General features: G+C 40.0%; 1 protein-coding gene across 4 annotated transcripts in view; it reads left to right on the forward strand.

Moving 5' to 3' along the window:
* ANO4 (anoctamin 4) overlaps positions 1-23,991 on the forward strand; it is a 561,131-nt gene that overhangs the window by 278,093 nt on the left and 259,047 nt on the right. For 3 of the 4 annotated variants that reach the window (XM_008256958.4, XM_070052753.1, XM_002711221.5), the window contains one exon: positions 15,848-15,952. The exons of the other annotated variant lie outside the window; for it this stretch is intronic. In XM_008256958.4, coding sequence (XP_008255180.1) covers positions 15,848-15,952 — 105 coding nt within the window. The remainder of the gene's footprint in view (positions 1-15,847; positions 15,953-23,991) is intronic. 4 annotated transcript variants of the gene reach the window in all.

The raw sequence follows: 23,991 nt of genomic DNA on the forward strand, positions 1-23,991 counted from the left end.
ATAAAGGAGGAGAGAGACAACATGCACCAGGAACATCTATCTGAAGGAACACCTGTGCAGCCCCCGAGAGAGCCGGCCGGCGGTGTGCCGCTCCCCCGCGGAAGTGGGGAAAGTGGCAGGGGGAACCGCCCTTCCACGGAGGTGGAAGGGATGGTAGCCAACCCGGGAAGAACCAGCAGCAAACCCGGGGAGGGCCGAGCAGACAAAAGAACAGCGCAGGGTCCTGTGTTGTTCCTCCACGAAGAGGGGGAGCGACATAATGGTGCTGTGACTCGGATAGGAAACCTAGGAGGGAAGAAACGGGAAGAAGTGGGAAAATACCGGAGAGAGAGATTAGCAAAGAGCCTAGGGGAAAGCCGGACGGAAAAGGTGCCGGAAGAAGCTATCGAAAGCCTAGGCATAGACTCGGATACGGACTGTGGGAAAGAAGTTAGGATTGAAAGCTAGGATTTAAAGCGAAAGCAAGAAGAAACTTAGACTCAGATACGGACTGCAGGTTGAAAGTGAAAGTGAAACCTAGAAGAAACTTAGACTCGGATACGGACTGTGGGGAGAAGCCAGGAGAAGTGAGAGGGGAATGTTGTTGGAAGAAAAGTTAGGAAACATACCGGGTAGAGAAAAATGTTAGGGAGGATGAAGCCGCGGGGGCAGGTCGAGGCGGAGACGTAAGCTATGTTGGAATTCTTCAAGTCAGCCCGGGGAGCAAAAGGCGAAAATCTAAAACCAGAGGCGGAGACGCGTGGGCCAGGTTGGAATCCGTCAGATTAGCCCGAGGAGCAAAAGACGGGAAGCCAAACCGAAAGGCGCAGACGTGAACTAGGTTGAATTCGCCAGGTTAGCCCGGGGAACTTAGACTGAATACCGGTGGCGGAAATGTGAGCTAGGCTGTGTGATTCACGGAAGCCGCCGCGTGCAGAGAGAGCACGGGGCGTGAATAGATAGGGAACGCGGGGCTGGTGTGAAGGCTGTGGTGTGGGCGCAAAGGGCGCGGAGACCATGGAGCGCGCGGAGCCGGGAAGCCGCCACTGGGCGAGGCGCCGAGAAGCAGCCTCGGGGCGGGCAAGGCGCCAAGAAGCAGCCTTGGGGCAGGCGCTGGGAAGCCGCTGCAGGGCGGGCGCCAGGAAGCGGCGCAGAGACGGGAAGCCGCTGTGGGGTGAGGCGCCGAGAAGCAGCCTCAGGGCGGGCGCCGGGAAGCCGCGGGGATAAGAGAAACAGAAGTTTAGAAGTAAAATGAGAGAAATAGGAATGCTGGCAGATAGAAGTAAAATAGGAGAAATAGGAATGCCCGGAGATAGAGAAATAGAGAAAAATAAGGCCTCCCCACACCATGGCAATGAGAGAGCTTGGATTCGGTCTGCCTGATTAGGCGATAAGCACCAGCAGGCAGCTCGACCAGAGTATGAGCTGCAGGTCACCGAAGACAGGCATGTTATCAACACCAATAAGTCTCCCCACAAGAAGGCAATGAGAGGGCTTGGATTCAGTTTGCCTGATTGATAGGGCTTGTAAGCACCTGCAGGCAGTTCTAGCAGAGCAGAGCATGCACTGCAGGGCACTGAACACAGGCATGCATCAGCGCCTAAAAACCTCCTCACAACATGGCGAAGAGAGGACCCGGATTCGGTTTGCCTGATTGGTAGGGCTTGTAAGCACCTGTGGGCAACTCTAGCAAGCAGAGCAGAGTGTGTGCCGCGGGACACCGAAGACAGGCGCATATCAATGCCAAAAATAAAAAGAAAGGGGGATCTGTGGGGAGCAACTGGGAGCAACTCGGACTAGACTGTTTCTGGAATTAAGACTTATTCTGTGCATCTGCTCTCCCACAATATGGCGCTGAGAAAGGAGGAAACAGCTTCTACACAGCTGCCTCCAGTTCAACCAATAAACAGCAGGACTTGCTCCTGATTGGAGGAGAGCAGCGTACTCGGCGTGTGGGTAGCAGAGTTGGGATTGGTGGAAGAGGACTATAAAGGAGGAGAGAGACAACATGCACCAGGAACATCTATCTGAAGGAACACCTGTGCAGCCCCCGAGAGAGCCGGCCGGCGGTGTGCCGCTCCCCCGCGGAAGTGGGGAAAGTGGCAGGGGGAACCGCCCTTCCACGGAGGTGGAAGGGATGGTAGCCAACCCGGGAAGAACCAGCAGCAAACCCGGGGAGGGCCGAGCAGACAAAAGAACAGCGCAGGGTCCTGTGTCGTTCCTCCACGAAGAGGGGGAGCGACAACTTGGTAATAAGTGATAGTGATCATTTTTGTTGTCACCATCATCATAAGGAAACTTCAGAAGCTTGATAGTACATGTCTCTCAGAAGTATTCTTGCTCAGTCACCACTCGATAAAGCAGTTTCCCAATAAATGTACGCTGGGAAACCAAAAAGATGGACTCTTATTTTGGTGAATTGCCACGGCAGCTATCACCTTCCTATGTGCTCTCTGTTGTATGGTTTCTTTCCCTTCTGATTGTTTCAGATCTTTCTCTTGTGTATTGGTTTCACTTTGACTTTATCTGTTAGTTGCTCATAATTAATGAAGATTATTCCATTCTCCTTTATAGGCCAATAATAAAAGTTGCAAATGCCACAAGGCTTGAGAGTACAATTTAAGGGTTAAGGGGCACTGATTTTAAGTTTTTTTCTGTTTTAGTTTGAAACTTTAAAGCTTAGTAAGCAAAGATCAAATTACCTCAGTTTAATTACTATGCCATATAAAATAGAATCAGAAGCTTTCTGAAATCTAAAATATTTCTTCTGCCTTTCCTTTATCTGTTATACCCATCATAGAATTTGAAGAAGTGTCACTAGACACAGAATATGTGCTTTGTTCTTTTATAGTTTATAAAATGACTTTTTGCTGATATGTTTCATTACTTTACCAAGTAATTTCTAAGACAATTTCTTTTATCTCACATTTAAAACCTAAGTAGCTCTTTCTCCCTTTATGCATGATTATTTTTTCCTTATTTAGATACGGGACTTAAATTCTGGGATATATTAATTTCACAGGAGAGAAACTTGAGGATTTTGTTATTTCCAATGAACTAGAATGACTATATTGCTGTCTGTATACAGAGACACTGAGTGCAGTTTTGAAATAATAAAAATATAGTAACAATTTATTAAACATTCTATATTTCTAATCTTAAGAATTGTTGGGCTATTTACATTTATTATCTAATTCCAATAATATTCTCATGCTATTATTCTTATTTTATATATGGAAAAGGCTCAGAGAAGGGCAAATAATTTTCACAGGGACATAAAGCCAAAATATCACTCTCGTGGCCTGATCCTCTCTTTCTATATGTGCTAACTTCCTCAGACAACTTGTAGCAACATGTCTGGCAAGTTAGCGAACAAAGCCTTGGAAAATTTAAATTAAAAACCTTGCGATAGTTCAAACCTTAGCATGAGAACAGTTAACATAAACCTTAGCATAAAAACAGTAAGTTTAATTGAACACATATATTATAGTCCCTGTTTTGAGTTGTTATTTCTTTCTGTATAAATGATGCCCTACATTGTTCTATTGTTCATTACATTTTTTTATCTTTTCTTTTTTTCTGTATCTGATATTATAATATTTGTTTCTGTTTCCCTGTGTTTCAAAGATTTTTTTTTCTGTAACCAATGTCAAGGTCTTGTCTCAAATTAAGGAACAGACTGAAGTACCTTCCCTATGCTGTTTTACCCCTTAAGCAGTCATCACAGAGGCTCTGGGTAGCTGCAGAGGAAAAGATCAAGAAATTTTGAAAGACACCAAGAAAGACTTGTCTTTAGTTCTGCCATTGAGGAGAGTCAAGCTTGAGGCCATCTCATGCTTTAGGACAGAAACTAAGGAAAAAGTAAATATGTGGCCAGTCTGTAGAATAATCATATCACCACCTTATATTTCAGCCATGTTCTGTTGTTCCCACAGGGCTTTCACAAATGTTTCTCCTGTATTTCATTTAGTTCTCACAGCAGTCTGTGAGCTGAAATTGCACCTATTTCACCACAACTCAGGAAATGAAATTACTTGCCCCAAAGTACCAAATTAGTGATTGATGAACTCTAACTAGAATCTATGTACGTAGTTTCTCATGGGTGTTTTTCCAACTGTGCCAACTTTTCTTTCCTTGGAGATGAGAATTCATTGAGTCTGAAATGTTAATGTTTTCTCATCCACTTAACTGAAAACAGACATTTTCTTGAGAAGTGGGAATGCAGTTTGTTTAGTGAACCTAAGAAATATAGCTGCTTTCTTTGAATAGACCTGAACCTTACATAAAATTGATTTCATTTGAAATGGATTTTCAATGTGGCTGAAAGAGAAGGCTTTCCACAATGAAATCATATGATGACAAACTACAAAAACAAGGGCTACTTTGGACATGTCTTTCATTTGTGGTGCCTTTCAGAACAGTTAGTGCTATGGTTTAGAAATAACCCTAATCATCCTTCATTTGAAGCTCATCCTCTTTAAGTTAGTTTTTTTTTTTTTTAAGATGTGTGATGTGAGTTTATTAAATGGGGTGGTGGTGCTCAGGAAAACAAGTTATTTTGGGTCTTGGCAAATGTGGGCATAAGTATCTGTGTTCCTTGCTGTCATTTGCTGAGTAACAAAATTGTATTTTCTAAAAATATACTCCAAATTCTTCCTCTATTTGCATTTCTCTCTTTGCTGAGGGACATGTGTACATATTTTGACCTATACGATACTTTTAGAGAGGATGTTATGAAAAATCTTTTCAACAAACATCTGAGTACACACGTAACTGAGAAAAATCCATAAAAAAGGAAACCACAAAGAAAACCAAATGATTTCTGGAAAGAATGTTCTAGTTTGATGGATTTAGAGGTACTGCTATCAAGGCTATTTCACATAATTTTGTGTTAAGAATCCTGGTGAGATTTAAGTCACTATTTAACTCAAGATCACACCACTAAAACTAAAAGAGGTTGGACTTAAAGGCCTAATGCTTTAACCGTGGTAATAATTAATACTGAGCTTCTACTATGCTGAATTTCCCAAGTGGAAAGGCTGAAAGACAAGATGGGCAGAGTCCTAACTTTTATGATGCTTATCATCTTGCAAAGGAAGGCTACATTCCCTTCTACATTTACCTCCAGCCTTCTCTGTATTTAAGACTTATCATTTAAGTTACAAGAGTAAATAGCACTGTAGGGAAGTTGATGTCTCACAGTTTTATTCTTTAACCCCTTCTAATTCTGAGTTTCTCTCTTTTCATCGGAAGAGTCCTTGTCATAGCAATAGACCTCAACAGCCAGAGGACTGGAAGGCACCACGGAGCCCCTACCTGCATGACTCACATACTTTCCTGCTATTTGGAACTTTACTGGGCAGACTCCTAGACCCTGCTTGAAACTCTTAGTGCAAGGATGCATTATAACTTAGGAGATCATGATCTTGCCAATCCCGAGCCACATGGAAGCAATTTTGTTGAAGGTCAGCCATTACTGGTTAAAGCAGTGAAATTAGTGTTTCCATTTTAGATCTGAGAAACATCCGCCCGCTATTATCCAAATGTGGTTCTCCAGTCAGGACCCTATCCGGAACTGTGTTGTTAGAACTACTCAGCACTGATCACATGAGCGGACCTTTAACCTTATACTGACTAGTGTGGGTAAATCTATTTATTCCTGCTCTCATAATCCAAGCTTTCTTCTGTGAAAGAATGAATTTACAGCATCACTGGATTTATGGTTATGCAACATGGAAGATGGTAAAGAGCATGATTTGTGTGTCTTTTACAACATCACTTATGAAGTATTGTGAAACCTTTTTAGTAATGGCACATTAAATAGATTTTGGTAAACCCTATAAATGAAATTAAGAAAAAAGGTGGAAAGTTTTTTCAGAACCAGTGGACTATCCCACATATAAATCTAGAATTTCCAATTTCAGATCATTTGGAAGAACTGAATTAATTTCCTTTCTTCTTCTAAGATTTATTTTGATCATTGGAAAATCTATAAAGAGAATGTATCTCTCTCATTTATACTGTTCTCCATCGTAACACTGTCATAGGTATACTGAGTGCATCCATAGGGAATTCCAAACAAAACTTCCCAATTTCAAAAAAATGTATTTGCAGCCTATTAAGTCCAAAAACATTATTGGTAAGGATTTATTTTAACTATTTAGCCCAAGTTTTAAAATATTACTGCTATCTATTCTGTAGAAAATTCTTCTTTTAAGGATTTATGTTAAATATGCCTCTCAGGACAGGTGTTGCCAATTTTTATTTGTATAATAAGAATAGACTGTACAATAAGCTGAGATCTAGCATCATTTATTATGAGGAAATCACAGAAAACATCATTTGTTTCTTTACCCTACTTTGCATATTTCCCAACTTCTGTGTTATGTGAGAAAGCTAAGATTTTATTTGTTAAGGTTTCTTTTATTTCTTTTTCCACATGAAACAATTATTCCATATTCTGTATTTCAGGTTTTTTTGTTTTGTTTTGTTTTATTGAACTATTTTATTTAGCCTAGGTCCAAACCTAGAATAGGCCTTCATTTTGCAGATAAGGAAAATGTCATATAAAATATGTGGTGAATCACCCTGATCTAACAAAATGGGCCAAATTATTTACATATACCATCTATAATTTTTGATAAAGCCTCCAAAAAAGTCCTCTACATTTTATCAGTGAGAGCAATATGGCTTACTGTACTTGTTATTTAGTGACTCAAGTTCACATAAAAGTAGAATTCAAATCTAGGTCAGCTTAGTGCCACATCTGCTTTTTATAAAACCTTTTGTTAATTTGCAAATATAATCTCTTTCTATATTTGATTAAACAAGAAATTTAATTTTAAGTAATTTGCTAAAGTCACTAAACTACAACAGACTAACAGAATAAAAATAATGATTTGTTTGGGCAGTGGAGGGCAACTGGGCAATGGTGTTAAGATAAATTATATTATCATGTGCCATAGAAGAAAAGAATAAGTAATATGTAAAATAGATGAATGAAGAAACAAGGAAGTATACATATGGAAAAAATCAAGAGATACTCTTCTTTAATATGGATACTCTTCTTTAGTATGGATGGCCATACTAGGGGAAGAGGAGTGGGGTTGCCAAAGGGATAGCTGTTTATTTTCATTATAAGCCCTTTGGGACTTTGAGATTCTCATTATTTGGTAAAGTTTAAAAATCTTTTTTACAAAAGCAAAAACACTAAGTGAGCAACTAATATAATATGTTAAAAGTTTTGTTCCAGGTTTTGTGAGAGAGAAAAAATAGATGCAATTTGGTCCAAGGCCTCCATGTGTTATTGTGTAGTTGAGAGTTCTACCAACATGGAAGAAATTTAGAGTGAAATAGAAATTCACATTTTCTCTGTGTTAAGGTCCTTTACCTACTTTTTTTGTGTGGAAAGCATTTACCATACAAAAATAAAATAGAAATTGCCATGTGGCTTCAGTGTAAGGAAAAGTTGCATTTACTTACCAGCATTAAGAACTTTTTCCTGAAACAGAGAATGCTCTGTGCACCTTGAAAGTATAAAAGTATTTCTGTAGACAGAGGTAATGGCAGAGATATTGGCGTATACATATTTGCTAATGGAGAAACTTATATTGGAGTTCATTTTTGTGTTATGCATCTTTCATATAAGCCCTTAGCTAAATTCTGTGTAAGCTGGATGTGAGTCTAAAATAAATTTTAAGTATTATTTACCCAACTGAAGGCTTTCATTAAATGCAAGTGCTGTTATCAAGCACTTTTATTGAAACTACTTTCAACTTTACTATCTTTAAGAATCAGAAGTAAGAGTTGAGTAAAACCATTCCTATCCATATCCCATTAGTATGAGAAACGCTAAGAACAAATTTGGATTTGGTAGCTATTTTTTTTTAATAGTATAGTGTTCTACATCTTTAGCAATCTTTCCCGATTTCTAATTTTATTTTTAATTGGAATTTGCATTCATTTTAATTTTATTTGAAACAGGGAAAAAGACAAATAGAGGGGTCTTCCATTTGGTCCACTACCCATGTGCTCACCATAGCTGGTGCTGGGCCCATAGAAGTTAGACACCTGGAACTACGATGGGGTTTCACATATGTGTGCTAAGGACTCACTCAACTACTTCAGTCATCATCATTACCTGCCAGTGTTCACTTTAACTGGAAGTTGGATCAGAAGTAGAGTCAGGACTTGAACCCAGGCACTGTGAAATGAGATTCCCAAGTGGCATCTTAATTGCTGCACTGACTATCTACCCCAAGTCTTTATTTTTAATTAACAAGTAATAATTATATATGTATGAGTATTTATGGGATGTAGTTTGATCTTTCAGTGTATGTGTATATTATGGAATAACAAAATCAGGCTAATTAGTCTGTCCGTCACCTCAAACATTTATCACTGTGGTAGGAACACCTAAAATCCCCTTTTTTAGCTCTTTTGAAATATACAGTGTATTCTTATTAATCCTGGTAACTGTGCCGTGCAGTAGAAGACCAGATCTTATTCCTCCTTATACCAATGACCAAGCCACCTCTTTCTCTGTCTTCTCCCCATCCTGCCTTCCTCTAATAACCAGCATTCTATTCCTTCCTTTTTGAGTTCTACTTTATTAGACTCACATGTAAGTGAGATAATACACTATTTCTCTCTCTGGCTTATTTCACTTACATAATGTTAAGTGTCTGAAGAGGTTAAGTGTCGCTCCCCCATTTGCGGAGGAACGACACCAGACCCTGCGCTGTTCTTTTGTCTGCTCGGCCCTTCCCGAGTTAGCTGCTGGTCCTTCCCGGGTTGGCTGCTGACCCCTCCATCTCCGTGGAGGGGCGGCTCCCCCTGCCACTTTCTCCGCTTCCGCGGAGGAGTGGCACACCACCAGCCGGCTCTCTCTGGGGCTGCTCAGATGTTCCTTCAGATGTTCCTGGTGCATGTTGTTTCTCTCCTCCTTTATAGTCCTCTTCCACCAATCCCAACTCTGCTACCCACACGCCGAGTACGCTGCTCTCCTCCAATCAGGAGCAGGATCAGCTCCTGCAGCTTATCAGTCAAATTGGTGAGAGGCAGCTGCGTAGAAGTTTACTCCTCCCCAGCGCCATATTGTGGGAGAGCAGATGCATAGAATAAGTCTTAATTCCAGTAACTTAGTCTAGTGTCAGTTGCTCCCCACAGTTAAGTCTTATTTTCCCTCTTTAATGTAACTTATTTGTGTAGTTTCCTTGGGATTAGATTTAATTGCATGTCAATTACAGGGGCCCAGTGGGATTGTATTTTAAAGACTTTTCAGTTTGAAACTGAGGCATCTTCATCATCTGCCTATTTTTTTTTTTTCAGAAATTTCTTTTGACCCAGGTTCAGAAATACCTGTCACTGTGGGGAAGCACTCAGATTCTTGTGTTTTAGAATTCACGTTCTAACTATAGGGATAATAAATAAATAATAAATAAATAACAAAGTTAAAATAGGCATATTTTTTATAGTGAAGTCATTAATCTCTTTCACTTGTGCAGTTTGTGCTGAGGGAGAAGTTTGTTAAGGATTAATGAAAGTGTCCTTGGGGTGGGTGTTGTGGCACAATGGGTTAAGCTCCAGTTTTTGATGCCCCACACGCCATTTTAGAGCACTGCTTTGATTCCTGGCTACTACACTTCTGATCTAGTTTCCTGTGAGGCAGCAGATGATGACCCAGGTACTTGGGTTTCTGTGTCGCTCCCCCTCTTCGTGGAGGAAGGACACTGAACCCTGCGCTGTTCTTTCGTCTGCTCGGCCCTCCCCGGGTTTGCTGCTGGTTCTTCCCAGGTTGGCTACTGTCCCTTCCACCTCCGTGGAAGGGCAGTTCCCCCTGGCCACATTCCCCACTTCCGCAGGGGAGCGGCACACCGCCGGCCGGCTCTCTGGGGGCTGCACAGGTGTTCCCCTTAGATGTTCCCCATAGATGTTCCTGGAGCATGCCGTCTCTCTCCTCCTTTATAGTCCTCCTCCGCCAATCCCAACTCGGCTGCCCACACGCCGAGTACGCTGCTCTCCAATCAGGAGCAAGTCCTACAGTTAATTGGTTGAACTGGAGGCAGCTGTGCAGAAGCTGTTTACCTCTCTCCCAGCGCCATATTGTGGGAGAGCAGATGCATAGAATAAGTCCTAATTCGAGTAACTTAGTCTAGTCCGGATTGCTCCCCACAGATCCCCCTTTCTTTTTATTTTTGGCGTTGATACGCGCCTGTCTTCGGTGTCCCGCGGCACACACTCTGCTCTACTTGCTAGAGTTGCCACAGGCTCTTACAAGTCCTATCAATCAGGCAAACCGAATCCGGGTCCTCTCTTCGCCATGTTGTGAGGAGGTTTTTAGGCGCTGATGCGTGCCTGTGTTCGGTGCCCTGCAGCGCATGCTTTGCTCTGCCTGCAGGGGCTTACAAGCTCTATCAGGCAAACCGAATCCAAGCCTTCTCATTGCCTTATTGTGGGGGAGACTTATTAGTGTTGGTTCGTGCCTATCTTCGGTGACCTGCAGCTTATACTCTGGTCGAGCTGCTTGCTGGAGCTTACCGCCTTAATCAGGCAGACCGAATCCAAGCTCTCACATTGTAGTATTGTGGGGAGGCCTTATTGATGTTAATTCGTGCCTGTCTTCGGTGACCTGCGGCGCATAAGCTGCTAGCCGCCGCAGGTGCTCATCGTGCTCATCGCCTCACTTAATCAGGCAGACCGAATCCAAGCTTTCTTATTGCCATGTTGAGGGGAGGCCTTTCTATTTCTCTATTTCTCTATCTCCGGGCATTCCTATTTCTCCCATTTTACTTCTATCTTCCAGCATTCCTATTTCTCTCATCTTACTTCTAAACTTCTGTTTCTCTTATCCCTGCGGCTTTCCGGCGGCGCTCGCCCCGAGGCTGCTTCTCGGCACCTCGCCCCGCGGCAGCTTCACGGCTCTGCGCGGCTTCCCGGCGCCTCGCCCCGCCGGCGGGTTCCCGGCTCTGCGCGCACGCTCCGCGGTCTCCACGCACTTCGCGCCCGCACCACGGCCTCGCGCCAATGCCCCGTGCTCTCTCTGCACGCGGCGGCTTCTGCGAATGTTTCCGCCACCACCGGCATTCAGTCCAAGTTCCCCGGACTAACCTGGCGAATCCTGGCGGCCCACGTCTCTGCCTCTGGTTCCAGATCTTCGCCTCTTGCTCCCCAGGGTGACTTGAAGAATTCCAAGATGGCTTGGCCTGCACTCGCGGCTTCATCCTCCCTAACATTTTTCTCTACCCGGTGTGTTTCCCTAAGTTTTCTTCCAACAATATTCCTCCCTCATTTCTCCTGGCCTCTCCCCACAGTCCGTATCCAAGTCTAAGTTTCTTATAGGTTTCACTTTCACTTTCAACCTGCAGTCCGTATCTGAGTCTAAGTTTCTTCTTGCTTTCACTTTAAATCCTAACTTCTTTCCCACAGTCCGTATCCGAGTCCAAGCCTCCTCCAGGTTTCACTTTCGCTTTCAATCTCCTAGCTTCCCCGCCATAGTCCGCATCCGAGTCTGTGAAAGCTTTCACTTTCGCTTTCAAATCCTAACTTCTTTCCCACAGTCCATATCCAAGTCTATGCCTAGGCTTTCAATAGCTTCTTCCGGCACCTTTCTCGTCCGGCTTTCCCCTAGGCTCTTCGCTAGTCTCTCTCTCCGGTATTTTCCCAGTTCTTCCCGTTTCTTCCCTCTTAAGTTTCCTATCCGTCCTAGGTTTCCTATCCGAGTCACGGCACCATTATGTCGCTCCCCCTCTTCGTGGAGGAACGACACTAAGCCCTGCCTAGGCTTCATATCCGAGTCACGGCACCATTATGTCGCTCCCCCTCTTCGTGGAGGAACGACACAAGACCCTGCGCTGTTCTTTCGTCTGCTCGGCCCTCCCCGGGTTTGCTGCTGGTTCTTCCCAGGTTGGCTACTGTCCCTTCCACCTCCGTGGAAGGGCAGTTCCCCCTGGCCACATTCCCCACTTCCGCAGGGGAGCGGCACACCGCCGGCCGGCTCTCTGGGGGCTGCACAGGTGTTCCCCTTAGATGTTCCCCATAGATGTTCCTGGTGCATGCCGTCTCTCTCCTCCTTTATAGTCCTCCTCCGCCAATCCCAACTCGGCTGCCCACACACCGAGTACGCTGCTCTCCAATCAGGAGCAAGTCCTACAGTTAATTGGTTGAACTGGAGGCAGCTGTGCGGAAGCTGTTTACCTCTCTCCCAGCGCCATATTGTGGGAGAGCAGATGCATAGAATAAGTCCTAATTCGAGTAACTTAGTCTAGTCCGGATTGCTCCCCACATTCTGCTACTCACAAGGGAGACCCAGAAGCTGTTCCGGCTTTTGGCTTTGGCGTGACCCAGCCCAGGAAGTTGTGGGCATTTGGGAGTAAATTAGCAAATGGAATATCTCTCTCTGTCTTTGTATCTCTTTCACTGTCACTCTGCCTTTCAAATAATAGATTTTTTAAATGTCCTCTCACACTGATCACCCTACATTCAGGAAAGTTTACAAAAGTCTTTGTTTTACTGAGTCCCCTACTTTATCACTTTGGACTGTAATGAATGGTTTACTTCCAGCATTTCTAGAACACTATCTTACACTTAATAAAAATGTGTTCTACATTGCTTTTTCAGCAAATGAAGAAAAACTTTGTATTTTAGAGATTCTAAATGTGATAATGCTTACCATGAGGAAAATGTTGCTTCCTGAAATTTGGACCTAGTTATAAATTTAAGATTTGTGTTAATTTGGAAATTTATTAATATTAATTTATATATTTAATAATATGGTTTAGTATCTACAGTCTCTTTTTACATCCTATACCCTGAATTCTAAATAATTATTATATTTCACAGTTCTAGTCTGAATTTTTAAGTGTCTTTGAAGTTATAAAAATGTTTTGTGCTTACACTTAAAAGCAGAAAAGATTAAAGAAAACCAAAATCTACCCATAGTTGCATAGCTGAGAATTAACTTCCATATCCATTTTGCAAATATTCTTCCCATTTTTCCAGTCATATAAATGTTTATGTTTTTAAAATATGCTTGGGACATGTCTAAGTCTATATCTTTATTCTTGTATTAGTTTCTCACACTTTTTTATTTTGAACATTTCCCATGTTATTAAGTATTTTTAAAAGATAGACTTTCACAAATGCCTTCTTCCTTTATATTGCTTCTTTTGTGACTTACACTTCCATACTATTCTCTAACCTAAAAATATTAAAATTTTTGTAATTTTAGTTAATAAAATTATAATTAATTAATAGTTATAACTATTTTTCCATGAGTTTATGAGATCTTAATTATTACAGATAGCAAATAAATAAATTGAGCTTCTATGTGTTAGTATATTTAAGAAGTCATTTGCTTTTTAGTTTATTTAATGGCTCTTTGAATATTAGAACATGAGACTAGTCTATTGAGTTCTTTTAAAAAAAAAGATTTATCCATTTACTTGAAAGTCAGAGTTACAGAAGGCAGGGGGAGACACCAATATCTTTCATCTGCTGCTTCTCTCTGCAAGTGATTGCAACAACCAGAGCTGGCCAGGCTAAACCCAGAAACCTTATCTGGATCTCCCCCGTTGGTACAGAGGCCCAAGCACTTGGGCCATCCTCTGCTGTCTTCCCAGGCCATTAGCTGGGAGGTAGATTAGAGGTGGAGCAGCTGGGACATGAACCAGCACCCATGTTAGATGTTGGTATCGCAGGTGTCAGCTTTACCCACTACACCACAATGCTGGCAGTCTATTGAATTCTATTGAATTTATTTGATAAATCTAATTCTCTTATTTCCAACAGCCTGCTTCAGTATGGTTAGAATTAAAGACTAGTTAAGAGCAGGGCATAGTAGTATATCGTTAAGCCTTAGTGACTTTAGGCAAATTATCCATCTTACTGTACCTCCTTTATGAGGTTAAAGATTAAATGAGACAATAAATTATATAGCACAGAGCTTGAGTGAAGCACATTATTGAATATTCCAGTAATTGGGGGGGGGGGGTTGTTTTCATTATGGAGTCTTTAGCTATTGAACAAAAAAACAAAGATGATTAGTTCTGGTAGATGTTGGAAAGCATCAAACTCTCTACTATTCATTTGAGGTAGAGAGAAGGCATTTTGTTTCTCTGTGAGAAGCTGTCTTACATTTAACTTCAGACTTTGCAGCGAGACAACTGCATGCATGAATTTGAGATGTTCGCTCCTTTGTCTTCACTGGAAAACAGCAGTGGCTGACAGTCACTGAATTGTATGCTGGCGTCCCAAGGAATGCACTTGGAACTTTCTTCTCTCTATTGATAGCTGCATAGTCTCTATATAAATGCCAATGCTGCTTTAGTAAGTTATTATGGATGATAATAGCCGTGGTTTCCATTTATTGAGTGTTGATTTGTGACAGCAAAAAGGTTTTCATGCATTATCTCATTTAATCCTCCTGGCTACTCTGTGAGGCTATTATTATCTCTATATTATAGATGAGGAAACCAAGATTTAGAGAGGTTCAATATTAGCTATTAAGGATGTGAGTGCTGATCCATCTGGCTCCAGAGTCCGAATGTTTAGCTTTAACTGTAGCTCTACTGCCTTGGTTTCATAATTATTGCATAGCCTTCTTCATTGATTCCTCCTGCGTTAGTTGCCTCCTCTGTGCCATACACTATTCCGAGTGCTGGGGTTACAACAAGCAGACAAAGTCCTTACCCACCTAAGGCTTACCCTCCATTACATCAAGTTTCTTGTGTTTCCCTCATAGAAATAGCATCCATGTAGGCAATGACTATGTCCTATTTTTGTTCTAGGACTAAAACTGAAATTTTATCAAAATATATGTCCTGAGCTTATTAAAGTATTATTTCTACAAAAATATTGGAAGTTAAGGCATACCCCTTTTTATTCATCAGGCTGTTTATTTTAGCACTGGATTTTAGATGTTGCAAATTCCTCAAATTGGATATATTCCAAAAAAAATGAGGAGGAGGAAGAGGAAAAGAGGAAATGGGAGGGCTGGAGAGGGAGGAAGTATCATTGTATTCTCAGAATTGTATCTATAAACTACATTGAATCTGTTCTCTTTGTATTAATATCACATAAACATAAAAGTTGATGTGAATTGTGTTGTAATTATCATGTATTTGCTATTACCTTGATAATCTAATTTATTAATAAATTCCTTAAATTTTATCTTTGCTTCAAAAAGTAGAATTTAGAAAGATTATTATTATTAATGATAAAGCTTTTCAGCATATTGGTTTCTTCTTCAGTGTTCTCTGGGTGTGTGAAGCAGCATAAAAAAACCTTTCTTTAGTACATGCCAAATATACACTAGACAGAGCTATTACTGAGGTTTAATTACTTTATAGAAAAATGGAAAGATTCTGGTATAGTTGAAAAATAAATGATGGGGCATTTTGAAGTCCAGCTGTGAGGGGGAAATGCTGATACTTTGTTTTCTGTGATACCAAAAACATCCTCCTTGAGAATGTATTTTATAAGATGTCATAAAGTGTTTGTGTTAAATATGATTTTTAAAAATCTGTGCAGAAGCAGAAAATAGTTTTCAGTGTCCTTGAGTGGAGGCTACTGTTCTATTTTTTACCTAAGAAATTATTAGTAAATATTATGAAGTATGTTAGTTTGTGATAAAGTAGTTGACTTACTTAAAAATTGAAAATGTAAGAAAACTTTTTTGTCCCATGAGGAGCAAATGGCTTGGGTTCCTCCTTTTCTTTAAACAAAGATAAGTCTTTTGTCTAAGAGGGAGTATCTCTGGCAAACCGGCTAACTGTTCATTTTGCATTTTGACATTGCTTCTCCTTGGGACCCTAGTGCTGGGCTCTCTGATAACCAGTGCAAACTCCATGAATATCTTTCATTTCTCCAGAAGGAGGTGTGGATTTGCAAGGCTACCAGCTGGATATGCAAATACTTCCTGACGGCCCAAAGAGTGATGTGGACTTTTCAGAGATTCTTAATGCAATACAAGAAAGTAAGTTTCACTCAAATTTTAAATTCACCATGAGAGGAGAAACTATTATATTTGGAACTGTTAATAAAAATAGAAACCTTAGATCCAAGCTTTAAAAAATAACATGATGTCTTAAAAGATATACTTTACAGAATGGTTTTGAGACCAGAAAAGATGGTTCGTGAAATGAGGGTTTAATTTTTGAAACTGAATAATAATGATATCAGGATCTTCAAATAATCCTGTTATGGGTAAATTATGTTTATTTACAGTGTTGTAATACTCAGTATACCTCTAAGTATTATATTTTTAAATTCCTTGATTAATCACAATCAAGAATATTTAAGAAACCAAAAACACTATTCCTTTCCTCAAATGTAAGTAGTAAGAAATAAATATTGATGCAATAAATTGAAATCAGGAACTTATTCTTCAAAAGATGTATCTGGACTGAGTCCCAGAAATGAACTTTTTTTTTTTGAGCACTGTGATTTATCAAGGTTTAATATTCTTAGACTGTTTTATTTGTGCTTTATATTTTCTCTCAGAATTTTATCACAACACATTCACCCAAGTTATAATATAGCATTCAGGATGAATGATGTTGTATCATATTCTAAGTGCCATTCATGTTTTATGTTGGATCTCTAATTCTAGTGCCATTACTCATTTTTAAAAAAATATTTAGTTATTTATTTGAAAGGCAAAATTACAGAGAGAGAGAAAAAAAGAGAGAGAGAGATTTTCCATCCTCTGATTCACTCCCCAGATGGCCACAATGGCCAGAGCTGTGCTGATCCGAAGCCAGGAGCCAGGAGCTTCTTCTGGGTCTCCCACATGGGTGCAGGAGCACAAGGTCTTGGACCATCTTCTACTGCTTTCCCAGGCCATAGCAGAGAGCTGGATCGGAAGTAGAGCAGCTGGGACTCAAACCGGTGCCCATATGGGATGCCGGCACTGCAGGCAGCAGCTTAACCTGCCATGCCACAGTGCCAACTCTTTTAAATAACAAATAGTGCTGTATAATATTGGATTGGAAGATATAAATGTGAAAGTCATTCCATAAAGAACAATTAAGTTTTTCCTCCTTTCAGTTTGTTTTTTTCTTTGTCTTTTTATTATTTCTTTTATTTTTTGACAGGCAGAGTGGACAGTGAGAGAGAGAGAGACAGAGAGAAAGGTCTTCCTTTGCCGTTGGTTCACCCTCCAATGGCTGCCGTGGCCAGTGCGCTGCAGCTGGCGCACCGCGCTGATCCGAAGGCAGGAGCCAGGTGCTTCTCCTGGTCTCCCATGGGGTGCAGGGCCCAAGCACTTGGGCCATCCTCCACTTCACTCCCTGGCCACAGCAGAGAGCTGGCCTAGAAGAGGGGCAACTGGGACAGAATCCAGCACCCCGACTGGGACTAGAACCCAGTGTGCCGGCGCCGCAAGGCAGAGGATTAGCCTATTGAGCCACCATGCCGGCCTTTTCTTTGTCTTATACTAACTTCCTTATGAGGAATTTTAAGCATTTTTTTTATTGTAGTCACCTGCATTTAACATCATACTGTCTTCTTGGACACATGTGATAGCTAGTATCTCCCTCTTAGAAGTGGAACAACTCAGTGCATGTCTTAAACACATTGAGGGGAAGCATCATGAAATTGAGGAAAATGAGCCTACTTTTGGGAGAAATCTTTTAATGAAGAGTTTAAGAGGACATCTTTTTGTTCTGGTTGGGAAAATCCTCTATATTGAGTCAATGAATAAAAGAGAAAAAAATTCTCTAACAGAATAAAAACTCAAATTAATAGACATTGGAGGTAAAATAATTTCTCATGTAAAGTTATAAAAGATGTAATTATTTCATATTATTTCAAAGATGATTAATTGTCTAGTGCTCAAAGGAATTTTTAGAAAAAATTCAGTAAGTGATAAAAGTTGGTTTCTATGGAAGTGCTGGAGATAAACTTAAAAAATTTTTAATGCTAAATGAAATTAAAATAAGCAAATTGAAGGATTTTTTCACATTTTAAGTAATTTCCTGTTTTTTTTTTAAATTTTTTTTATTTGTATGTGTCTCAAAAAGACAATATTAGGACATAGTAATTCTTCCTACCATACCCACCCCCACCAGCCATTCTCCACCCCTCTTCCTCCTCCCTTTCCTGTTTATTCCAAGAAAGAAAAAGAGAAAGAAATAAATGGAATAAAAAAACTAAGAGAACTGTTCCTCAACAGTCTAACAAGGGCTGTTCTATGCTTGAAGGTGATTTTGCTTTTTTTCCCCTCTTCCTTCCTCCCCATCTTTCCTTTCAGAAACTTAGTCTTTAAAGAAGAAACCAATGATGATACATCTTTTGTGGGCTCGTAGACATAACTATATCATATAGGACATAATAATATCCTCCATTTAATACACTAAAAGGAGGTGATTCTTGAGAACAAATTTTACTATAAGTCTCAAGGTACAACTCTCTGGGGACAAAGGTCTTGCATAGGAAGTTAGTGCACAGAGATTCTTGTTGTTTATTTAAAAAAAAAAAACATTCTTATATGTGATATCAGTGATCACCCAAGGCTCTTGACATGAGCTGCCTAGGCTATGGAAGCCTTCTGAATCCACAAACTCCTTCAGTATTTGGACAAGGCCATTAAGAAAATTGGGAAGTTCTTTTCTCCCTTCAGAGAAAAGTACATCCTTCTTTGGTGGCCATTTCTTTCCACAGCGGTCTCACCCACAGGGGTCCTTTATGTAGGACATTTTTTGCCAGGTGTGTTAGCTTTCCATGCCTGAAATGCTCCTCCTGGGCTTTTCAGCCAGACTGGAGTGCTTGAGAGCTGATTCTGAGGTCAAAGTGCTACTTTAAGCAATTGTCATTCTATGAGTCTGCTGTATGGACTGCTTCTCATGCCGGAGCCTTCACTCCTTTTTAATTCTACTATTGTTTCCAAAGACTTATTCCTATTTATATGATCACTGATCATTTTAACACTTGATCCTACCTATATGGTCACTTTACCACTTAATCCTATCCATTTGACCTTTATAATACTTAAGCTGCTATTTTTATCAGCCACTTTAAGGTAATTTGAAGTCCTCTGGCAAGTTTTTAAGCAGTACCCTAAGAAGTAAGTCCTTAGAAGTGTGTGTAGGACTACACTGCTTTGCAGCTACAAACCTCATATATTTCACAATTATACCTTTAGTATCTTGGTAATTCTTCCCACCGTGCCCATCCTCCCACCCAGAGTCTCACCTACCTTCCACTTCCCTTTCTTATTCTCCCTCTTATTCTTTACCAAGATCTATTTTCAATTAACTTTATATATATCTGGTTAACTCTATGCTAAGTAAAGAGTCCAATGAAAGAAAAACAAAGATAAGGAAAACATTATAAAGGAAAAGAAAAGCTAAAAAATATAGAATAAAAATAAAATATAGAATAAAAAGCTGTTCTTGAACAGTCAAGAGAAGGGCTATTCAAAATCATTGCTTCTCAAAGTGTCAATTTCATTTCTACATGTTGCCTTTTAGGTGTTTTATGTGTTATCACAGGTCAGGGAGAACATATAGAACTTGTCCCTTTTGGAACTGGCTTATTTCACTAAGATGTTTTCCAGTTGCATCCATTTTGTTCCAAATGACTGGAGTTCATTTTTTTGACTGATGTGTAGTATTCCAATGTATACATATCCCATAATTTCTTTATCCAGTCTTCAGTTGATGGGCATTTGGGTTGATTCTAAGTCTTTGTTATTGTGATAAACATGGAGGTACAGATGGCTCTTTCATATGCTGATTTCATTTCCCTTGGGTAGATTCCCAGGAATGGGATATGATAGGTCTATATTCAGACCTCTGAGGTATCTCCATGCTGTCTACCATAGTGGTTTTTTCAGTTTACATTCCAAGCAACAGTGGATTAGGGTACCCCACATCCTTGCCAGCATTTGTTGTGTGTTGATTTCTGTATGTAAGCCATTCTAACTGGGATGAGGTGAAACTTCATTGCAGTTTTGATCTGCATTTCCCTGATGGCTAGAGATCCTGAGCATCTTTTCATATGTCTGTGGGCCATTTGGATTTCCTCTTTTGAAAAATGTCTAAGTCCTTTGCCCATTTATAACTGGGTTGTTTGTTTTGTTTTGTTTTGTAGAGTTTCTTGATCTCTTTATATATTCAGGTTATTAATCTTTTATCAGTTGTAAAGTTTGCAAATATTTTCTCCAATTCTGTCAGTTGTCTCTACTTTTATGATGGTTTCTTTTGCAGTGCAGAAGCTTCTCAATTTGATGTAATCCCATTTGTCAATTTTGGCTTTGATTGTGCCTCTGGGATCTTTTCTAAGAACTCTTTGTGCCAATGTCTTGCAGGGTTTTCCCAATGTTCTCTAATAATTTGATGTTGTCGAGACATAGATTTAGGTCTTCAATCCATTTTCAGAGGATTTTGGTGGAAGGTGTCCGGTAGGGGTATTATTTCATGCTTCTGCAAGTGGAGATCCAGTTTTGGCAGCACTATTTGTTGCTCCAGGGATTGATTTTAGCTCCTTTGTCAAAGATAAGTTGGTTATAGCTGTTTGGGTTGATTTTGAGTATTTCTATTATGTTCCATTAATTTATCCATCTATTTTTGTACCAGTACCCAGCTGTTTTGAATATAAATGCTCTGTAGTATATCTTGAAATCTGGTATTGTGATGCCTCCAGCTTTGTCTATTTGGGGTCTCCTGTGTTTCCATATGAATGTCAACATCATTTTTTCTAGATCTGAGAAGAATGTCTTTGATATTTCGAATGGTATCTGATTGAATCTGTAAATTGCTTTCGGTAGTATAGACATTTTGATGATATTGATTTTTCCAATCCATGAACATGGAACATTTTCCCATTTTTTTTGCATCTTCTCCTATTTCTTTAATGTTTTGTAATCTCATCATAGCGATCTTTGACATCCTTGGTTAAATTTATTCCAAGGTATTTGATATTTTTGGTAGCTATTGTTAATGGGCCTGATCTTAGAAGCTCTTTCTTAGCCATGGCATTGTCTGGGTATACAAAGGATGTTTATTTTTGTGTGTTAATTTTATATCCTGCCACTTTGCCAAACTCTTCTATTAATTCCAATAGTCTGTTAGTGTAGTAGTTTAGAGCACCTATGTATAGAATCATATTATCTGCAAATAAGGATAGTTTTATTTCTTCCTTCCCAATTAGTATCCCTTTGATTTCTTTTTCTTGTCTAATGGCTCTAGACAAAACTTCCAGGATTATATTGAAAAGCAGTGGTGAAGGTGGGCACCCTTGTCTGGTTCTGGGTCTCAGTGAGATTGCTTCCAACTTTTCCCTGTTCAATAGGAAACTGGCCATAGGTTTGTCATAAATTGCCTTGATTGTGGTGAGAAATGTTCCTTCTATTCCCAATTTGCTTAGAGTTTTCAACATGAAAAGTGTTGTATTTTGTCAGATGGTTTCTCTGCATCTGTTGAGATAATCATATAGTTATTCTTCAATTTGTTAATGTGATGTATCACATTGATTGAATTGTGAGTGCTGAACCATCCCTGCATACCAGGAATAAATCCCACTTGATCTGGCTGAGTGATCTTTCTGATGTGTGATTGGATTCGATTGGCTAGAATTTTGTTGAGGATTTTTGCATCCATGTTCATCAGAGAGATTGGTCTGTATATCTCTTTTGATATTGTGTCTTTTTCAGGTTTAGAAATTAAAGTGACGCTTGCTTCATAAAATTTGGGAGGATTCCCTCCCTTTCAGTTGTTTTGAATAGCTTGAAAAAAATTGGAGTTAGTTCTTCTTTAAATGTCTGGTATAATTCAGCAATGAATCCATCCAGTCCTGGGCTTTTCTTTTTGGGAAGGCCTTTGTTACTGATTTAATTGCTGTCTTGGTTATGGGTCTGTTAGGTTTTATGTGTCTTCATGGCTCAATTTAGGAAGGTTGTGTGTGTCCAGGAATCTATCCATTTCTTCTAGGTTTCCAAGTTTGTTGGCATACGGATCTTTGTAGTAATTCCTGATGATTCCTTTTATTTCTGTGGCAACTGTTGTTGCATATCCTTTTTAATCTCTGATTTTGATAATTTGGGTCTTCTCTCTCCTTTTTTTGACTAGTGGGGTGAATGATGTGTCAATTTTATTTATTTTTTCAAAAGAACAATTCTTCATTTTGCTGATCTTTTGTATTGTTTTATTGGTTTCAATTCTGTTGAGTTCTCTCATTTTAATTATTTCTTTTCTTCTCCTAATTTTTGGTTTGGTTGGTGTTGTTTTTCTATGTCCTGGAGATGCATTGATAGCTCTTTTCCTTGGTGCCTTTCCAGTTTCTTGATGTTGGCTCCAATTGCTATAAAATTTTTGTTTTTGACAGGCAGAGTTAGACAGTGAGAGAGAGAGATAGAGAGAAAGGTTTTCCTTCCATTGGTTCACCCCCCAAATGGCCGCTACAGCCAGCATGCTGCACCAATCTGAAGCCAGGAGCCAGGTGCTTCCTCCTGGTCTCCCATTCGGGTGCAGGGCCCAAGCACTTGGGCCATCCTCCACTGCCTTCCTGGGCCACAGCAGAGAGCTGGACTGGAAGAGGAGCAACTGGAACAGAATCCAACACCCCAACCAGGACTAGAACCTGGGGTATTGGCGCTGCAGGTGGAGGATTAGCCTAGTGAGCTGTGGCACTGGCCTATAAATTTTTTCTTAATACTGTTTTTGCTGTATCCCATCAGTTTGATATGTTGTATTGTCATCTTCATATGTATCCAGAAATTTTTTTTAAATGAAAGATTTTTTTATTTATTTGAAGGCAGAGTTACAGAGAGGTACAGGCAGAGAGAGAGAGACAGACAGACAGACAGACAGAAATAGGTCTTCCATCCACTGGTTCACTTCCCAGTTGGCCACAATGGCCAGAGCTATGCTGATCCAAAGCCAGGATCCAGGAGCTTCTGCTGGATCTTCCACATGGTGCAGGGGCCCAAGGACTTAGACCATCCTCTGCTGCTTTCCCAGGCACTGCAGGTAGCAGCTTTACCCACTACGCCACAGTGCCAGCCCCTCCAGAATTTTTTTTTATTTTTCTTTTTATTTCTTCAATGACTGATTGTACTTCTGGGAGCGTGTTGTTCAGATTCCATGTGTTAGCATATGTTCTTGGGATTCCTGAGTTGCTGATAAGCATGATATAATTTTGATTTTTTGAATTTGCTGAGGCTGGCTTCATGACCTCGCATGTGGTCAATCTTAGAGAAAGTTTCATGCACTGGTGAGAAGATGTATTCTGTGTCTGCAGGATGGAAAGCTCTGTAGATATCTGCTAAGTCCATTTGGCCTATAGTGTTTTTCCTTGCTGATTTTCTGTCTGGGGATTTGTCTATTGCTGAAAGTGGTGTGTTGAAGTCCATTTCTTGTAGACAGTAAATAGATGGGTTTTGTTTTTTTAAACCATTCAGCCAGTCTGTGTCTTTCAATGGGAGAGCTAAGGCCATTTACATTCAAGGTGGTAATTGTTAGCTAATGACTTTGCCCTGCCATATTTCCGTTAACATTCCTATTTTTTACTTTGGGTTTCCTTTGTACTTTTACTGGGCGATTTTCTGCCTTCAGTCTCTTTCGTAGTGATGTTCCTATTTCTGTGTGTAGCACATGCAGATATTTGCCTTCTAGTTCAGATATTCTTTATTCTGCCTCACCTACTCTGTTGTTAAGGCTTTCCACTGCATTTTTTATTTGACCTATTGAGTTCTTCATTTCTAGTATTTCATTCTGATTTCTCTTTAATATTTCAATTTCATTGGAGAATTTTTATCCAGTTCTTGAATTTGCTTCTGATTGCTTCTAAGTAATCTGATGATTAATTTTCTGAATTTTGTTTCTGTGATATCCTCAATCTCTTCATCTTCAACTTCTATTGAAGTGTTGTAGTATTTCTTATTTAAGTTTCTTCCTCTGTTTTTAGGCATTTGTGTATTTTTTAATTGTCTGTGTCTTTTATCTTTGGTTTGTTCTTTGTGGCTTTGTGGGATGTCTATAGTATCAGTGAGTAGTAAGAACAGTGTGCTGGATA

Source organism: Oryctolagus cuniculus, chromosome 11 (genome assembly GCF_964237555.1).
Source record: "Oryctolagus cuniculus chromosome 11, mOryCun1.1, whole genome shotgun sequence".
NCBI lineage: Eukaryota > Metazoa > Chordata > Mammalia > Lagomorpha > Leporidae > Oryctolagus > Oryctolagus cuniculus.